The 6,027-nt window shown below is 36.4% G+C and overlaps 1 protein-coding gene across 2 annotated transcripts; it reads left to right on the top strand.

Moving 5' to 3' along the window:
* Nucleotides 1–832: 832 nt before the first annotated feature.
* On the top strand, nucleotides 833–5,503 carry LOC107768145 (BEL1-like homeodomain protein 1). 2 transcript variants are annotated; one of them, XM_016587250.2, is made up of 6 exons: nucleotides 833–1,382; nucleotides 2,270–2,395; nucleotides 2,501–3,341; nucleotides 3,649–4,022; nucleotides 4,146–4,206; nucleotides 4,302–5,503. In XM_016587250.2, the coding sequence occupies exons 3-6, from the start codon at nucleotides 2,538–2,540 to the stop codon at nucleotides 5,163–5,165; spliced, it is 2,103 nt and encodes a 700-aa protein (XP_016442736.2). In that variant the 5' UTR covers nucleotides 833–1,382; nucleotides 2,270–2,395; nucleotides 2,501–2,537; the 3' UTR covers nucleotides 5,166–5,503. The 2 variants fall into 2 exon arrangements, with proteins under 2 accessions (XP_016442736.2, XP_016442743.2); XM_016587257.2 differs by lacking the exon at nucleotides 833–1,382 and adding an exon at nucleotides 1,492–1,973.
* Nucleotides 5,504–6,027: the final 524 nt, after the last annotated feature.

Genomic DNA, 6,027 nt, shown 5'->3' with positions numbered 1-6,027 from the left:
TTATTAGGAGTTTCAAAAAAGAAATATGAAGATAATGATATTATAACTTTTTAGGACATTAAGTAGGTGTTATGGTGGTTGGCCCAGTATCTCTTAGCATTATAGTTGCTTTACCTTCGTACCCTTCGCATCCAACCACAAAAAATACCAAAGTAGAAAATAAGAAACAAAAGAGAAAATTATATCTAGGTACGTAGGACCCATTTAAAAGGTTTTCAAAAACATTATAACTAATTAAAACAAGCTGAGGTTGAAAGAAAATACAAAGTTCGATTCCAGAAATTAGGCCCCGTTTGTCCACAATTATTTTTTCTTCTTTTTTTTTTTTCAGAATTGTTTTTCAAAAATTGCGTTTGTCCATGAAATTTTGCCATTTTATGAAAATTTTTAGAAATAAGTTTTTCAAAACCACTTTTTCAAAATTTTCAGAATTTTGTCCCCCTTCACAAAATTACAACATTTTTTTTCAAAATGCATATCCAAACATAATTTCAAATACTCCCTCCGTTTCAATTTATGTGAACCCATTTGACCGGGCACGGAATTTAAGAAAAAAAAGAAGACTTTTGAATTTGTGGTGTAAAATGAGGCACATATATATGTCATTCTTTTTAGCACGGACTAAAAAAGAAATATGTTCACATAAATTGAAACGGGGAGTATTATTTTTAAACTTAACTCCAATACTACTTCTTTTTCAAAAATTACATTTTTTTATGTCCAAACGCCTACTAAAGCTAAAACGTTTTCAAAAAGCAAAATAACTTAAAAGTAAATTCTCATAAAACTAATAGTAGTAGTCATTAAGTTAATCTAAAGATACAATTTTCTCACAATTATCTTTTTCAAGTGCCAACACAAATCAATAATGACAATAGGGCCCTCTTATCCCCACCCCTCTCTTCAACCCTACCATTCTTTTCTTTCTTTTTCCACTTCTTCTTATTCATAGTTCATCTTCTCTCTCCTTTTGCTTCTATGTTAAATGCTTATTACTGTTAAAGAAAAAAGGGTTTTAGTGGAAGTGGACGTTACCTCGTTTTTCAGCTGTTTGTATCTTCTGACACACTTTGATCTTTGATGATGGATACGTAGACAGCATCTCATAAATAATTATAATTATATAAAGAACACACATACACACACACTCACAACTTCACAATTCACATATATACACATCCACATCTTTATCCACATCTTTCCTTCTTATTCCTTTCTCTCTCTCTGAAAAAGTTGAGTACTTTTATATATAGTTCTCATCACTTCACAGAAGAAGATGGTTTTCTGCTGATGGCTGCATCAAATGATTTGAAAAGCTGAGTCAAAACAGAAGGGCAAAAAAATAAAGCTAAGACAACAACCCCACTATAATCAATTCCCAGGTAGGGTACTTCAAGAAATGGATCTTTTTTATTTCCTTTTTGTTTATGGATGTCAGTTGGGAAGGATGGATATATAACTAGAAGAAGAAAGATGTGCATTTTTTTTCCTCTGCTTTTTCCACATCTCAGTACGACTCTCTATCTTCAGTTTGCTTTTTGTGTTTTCCCTTTCCTTTGCCTTATCAAGAGAGAAGGAAAAGACAAGAAAAGAAAAGAAAGAAATTGATTTGAGCATGAAAGGGAAATAGGAAAGTGAAGGGACTGAAACAAGTATAATACTAATATTGATCCATAAATCTATAGATAGATATATAGATACATTAGATCCTCAAAAGAGAGGGCATATATAAAGGCGTATGGCCTTTTTCCCTTCATTCTTTTCTCTTTTTTTTTTTTTTTTCTTTTCCTTTCTCTTATACTATATCTTTCTCATGTAATTTTAGCCATAACTGCATGCTCACGAAAGAAATGTTTCTCTCTCTCAAAATCAGTGATTATTTATGTGTCACTGTAACCAAAAATTCTTCCTTTCTTCCGTTTGGGAGATGATGATAGAGCACGTGCACTTCCAGATTTCTATCACACCTGCAGGTACCAATCATATATTTTTCCTAATAATCCTTCCTCTTTTTTCCTTGTTCCGTTTTCCGTTTCCATTTACTTCCCCACGTATCCATATTTACAACCACAACCTCTCTTCCCATTGCTCCTCCTTCACCCTATTCTTATTTTTCTTAATTTTATTTCTAAGTGGAGGAAGAGAAAAAATGTAATTATGTATAAGGGTTTTTTTGGGAAAGTAATGGTGTTTGGGGTTAACAGTATTAATGGTTATTTAAATATTTTTCAGACAAATGATTGGTTATCTTCACCTACTAAATTTTCAGGGTTCATTTAATATAGTATAAAAGTTCTGAAAGAAGGAAGAAGACGTCTCCTACGTACTACTACACAAACCAAATGGGTTGAATCTTGGCCCTCATCAGCTAGCTTTTTGTCCCCAACAACAGCAGGTACACAGATAAAACAAGCTCATTAATTTTACATATGTATGTTATCCTTTTATTTGGAAAAAATGATACGAGGACTGATTTGACTTACTTTGATTGAATTTTCAGGTAGATTAGTTTGTTTTTGTTATTGTGGAAAAAGGAGATGGCAGCGTACTTTGATGGAAATTCAGAAATCCAAGGAGGAAACGATGGTTTACAAACTCTGATACTGATGAACCCTGCTGGTTATGTTGGATTCTCTGAGACACAGCAGCCACCTGCAGGAGGAAGCAATCTCGTTTTCTTCAACTCCAATCCTCTTGGAAATTCACTAAACTTACCTCACGCGCGGCCTTCTTCTCAGCAGCAGCAGTTTGTCGGCATACCACTTGCTACCTCTGTCTTCACTGCTCCTTCTTCTTTTCCAGACGGTACCACTACTCCAACTGTTCATTCCCAGCATGATATATCTGCACTTCACGGCTTCCTCGCTCGGTCTCATGAGTATGGTTTCTACAACCCGTCGAATGACATCACGGAGGCGCGTGACGTAACACGCGCTCAGCAGCAAGGGCTGTCACTTAGCCTTTCATCACAGCAGCCCGGGTTCGGGAACTTCAGGCCTGAGCGTGAGGAGTTGGTGACTACTGTTTCACCGACAGCCGGTGGTGGATCATCGTCGTCGGTACAAAGTGTGCCTTTGAGTCCTAAGTACTTGAAAGCAGCACAAGAGCTGCTTGATGAAGTTGTTAATGTTGGCAAGGCAGTGAAAACTAGCACAACTACTGAAGATGTTAATTACAGCCAAAAATCCAAAAATAATGGAGAATCGTCTGGCAATATGGCAACAGCAGCAGGACAAGAAGGAGGAGAGACTAACAGTAAGCGTGATGGACCAGAGCTTAGTGCAGCAGAGAGGCAAGAAATTCAGATGAAGAAAGCAAAACTTGTCAACATGCTTGATGAGGTATGCCTACAATCCTCCTATTTGGTTGTTGTAGTTAACGGAAGAGTATGGTCTCTGTCAAAAAGGTTGCATCAGATCTTTACTGAAAATAATAATATAATAATACTAGTAAATTATGTACCTATCAGATGATAAAGACCAGAACTTCACAAGTGTTATTATCATCAGGCACTGTCCGGACTATCCTGCAAACTGAAATTAAAATTTTCTTTTTGCTTTTATGTTTTTTATTTAAAAAAGATTTCTTCGAACCCTATTAGCTAGCATGTTATATTAAGCTTTTTTTCTTTTGGGGGTGTATATATAGGTGGAGCAGAGGTACAGACATTACCATCAGCAGATGCAGAGTGTGATATCTTGGTTGGAGCAAGCAGCTGGAATTGGATCAGCAAAAACATATACAGCTCTGGCTCTGAAGACAATTTCTAAGCAATTCAGGTGTCTTAAGGATGCAATAACAGGCCAAATACGATCTGCTAGCAAGACATTAGGTGAAGACGATAGTTTTGGAGGAAAAATTGAAGGTTCAAGGCTTAAATTTGTTGATAATCAAATCAGACAACAAAGAGCTCTGCAACAATTGGGAATGATCCAGCACAATGCTTGGAGACCTCAGAGAGGATTGCCCGAACGAGCTGTTTCTGTTCTTCGCGCTTGGCTCTTTGAGCATTTCCTCCATCCGTAAGCACTGAAACATCCTTGAAACAACAACCTTTCCAGTTTACTTAATATTTCAAGATTTGATAGTTTATAGGTTAGTAATTTAGTACTGTGTTCTGACAAATTGAGGCAATTTGTGTATAGTTATCCAAGGGATTCGGACAAAATGATGCTAGCAAAACAAACAGGACTTACTAGGAGTCAGGTCAGTGATAACTTAATCCTTGTTGGAGTTTCTAATTGAATTCTCCTCCACTTTTCGCTTTGACAATTGCTCTTTTATTTTTTGGGAAAATTCAGGTGTCTAATTGGTTTATCAATGCTCGAGTTCGTCTTTGGAAGCCAATGGTGGAAGAGATGTACTTGGAGGAGATCAAGGAACAAGAACAGAATGGATCAGATCTAGAAAAGACGAGCAAATTAGGCGAACAGAATGAAGATTCTACATCAAGATCCATTGGTCCACAAGAGAAAAGCCCTCGTTCGGATAGCCAAAACAAAAGCTTTCTCTCGAAACATGACAATAATCTGGCAAACCACAACCCTGCTTCTACAATTCCAAAATCCAACACTAGTTCCATATCACCAACTGGTCTAAGCATTCGTAACAACACTGGCTTCAACCTCATCGGATCACCAGAAAAAGAAAGCATCAACGTTGCTCAAGGAAGTCAAAAGAAACCGAGGAGCAACGAGATGTTGCATTCACCAAATAGTGTTCCATCTATCAACATGGATGTAAAGCCAAATGAGGAACAAATGTCAATCAAGTTTGGGGATGATAGGCAGAACAGAGATGGATTCTCCCTAATGGGAGGACCTACGAACTTCATGGGAGGATTCGGGTCCTATCCCATTGGAGAAATCGGGAGGTTCAGCACCGAGCAATTCTCAGCACCATACTCAACCAGTGGCACAGTTTCCCTCACTCTTGGACTTCCCCATAGTGAAAATCTCTCAATGTCAGCAACACATCACAGTTTCCTTCCAATTCCCACACAAAGCATCCAAATGGGAAGAGGAGTAGTAGAAATTGGTGAGGCAAATGAGTTTGGTAGCCTAAACACCCCAACATCTGCTCACTCAACAAGTGTTTACGAGAATTTCAACATTCAAAACAGAAAGAGGTTCGCTGCACCCTTGTTACCAGACTTTGTTGCTTGACAAAGAAGAAGATGAAGAGTATCCTCTTTAGTAAGTATATTGTTCTCTTCTATTTCCCTAATTAAGTATTAGGACAGGAGGGAACTATCCTCATGGTAGTGTAAAGAATCAAGAAGGAAACAAGTTTACATAGTACAGGTCCTATACTTTGCATATGAAGAACCATTTAAGTTCTTCAATAGATAGATTCTAGGCTACTTCTAGACGATATGTGGTTGAGGTTTGTATATTAATTTTGTTGCAGCAGATAGCATAGTTAATTGGGTTTGTTATATTGAACGTTGAAAAGTAGTTACGTATTTTGGGTGGTATACAAAAATAATATCCATTTTAGCGAATCATTGTTAATTCTCTTTCCCTGAGCAGTCATAAATCTATTACTAAATGCGCTAACTTTTCTTTCATTTTATTTTTTCCCTAGCAAAATGAAACCATGTTTTAGCAAGTGGAGTCTATCTAATGAGTTACAGTCTAATAATACAATTTACCTCTACACTAATTGAGTGTAAGGTTTCAAGTTGAGAAAGGCTCTTTCCCATGTTTTTTTAATATTTATTTTGGAGAAATTACGTATTAGCTAGTAGAGTGAGTATTTCTTTCTTATTTCCTTAAATTTTAATTTTCCTTTCCTTTTTTGTATGTTCAACTATTTCGAATGGCCAAGTGGTTAAATTCATGGCTTCTACTAAGTGAAAAACAAAATTAAGTCACCCTCAATTATTTAGTGAAAATGATCTTTCTATCATTCTTAATTATCATAGTTAATTAATGACTTAATGGGAATATAGTTCAAATCCTTCCCTCTCAGCGATATTTGAAAAAGTCAAAGATTTTGAACTAGATTTCGAATGGAATCGGTTAA

This window comes from Nicotiana tabacum, chromosome 2, assembly GCF_000715075.1.
Source record: "Nicotiana tabacum cultivar K326 chromosome 2, ASM71507v2, whole genome shotgun sequence".
NCBI classification, from domain to species: domain Eukaryota; kingdom Viridiplantae; phylum Streptophyta; class Magnoliopsida; order Solanales; family Solanaceae; genus Nicotiana; species Nicotiana tabacum.
Note: the sequence above shows the minus strand (reverse complement) of the source record. Positions and strands in the feature narration are given on the sequence as shown.

Excerpts from the sequence above, each read along its gene's own strand:
- LOC107768145 (XM_016587250.2), top strand. The coding sequence starts at position 2,538 with ATGGCAGCGTACTTTGATGGAAATTCAGAAATCCAAGGAGGAAACGAT. Across the intron at positions 3,342-3,648 it reads TTGTCAACATGCTTGATGAG|GTGGAGCAGAGGTACAGACA; the intron begins GTATGCCTACAA and ends GTGTATATATAG. Across the intron at positions 4,023-4,145 it reads TTTGAGCATTTCCTCCATCC|TTATCCAAGGGATTCGGACA; the intron begins GTAAGCACTGAA and ends ATTTGTGTATAG.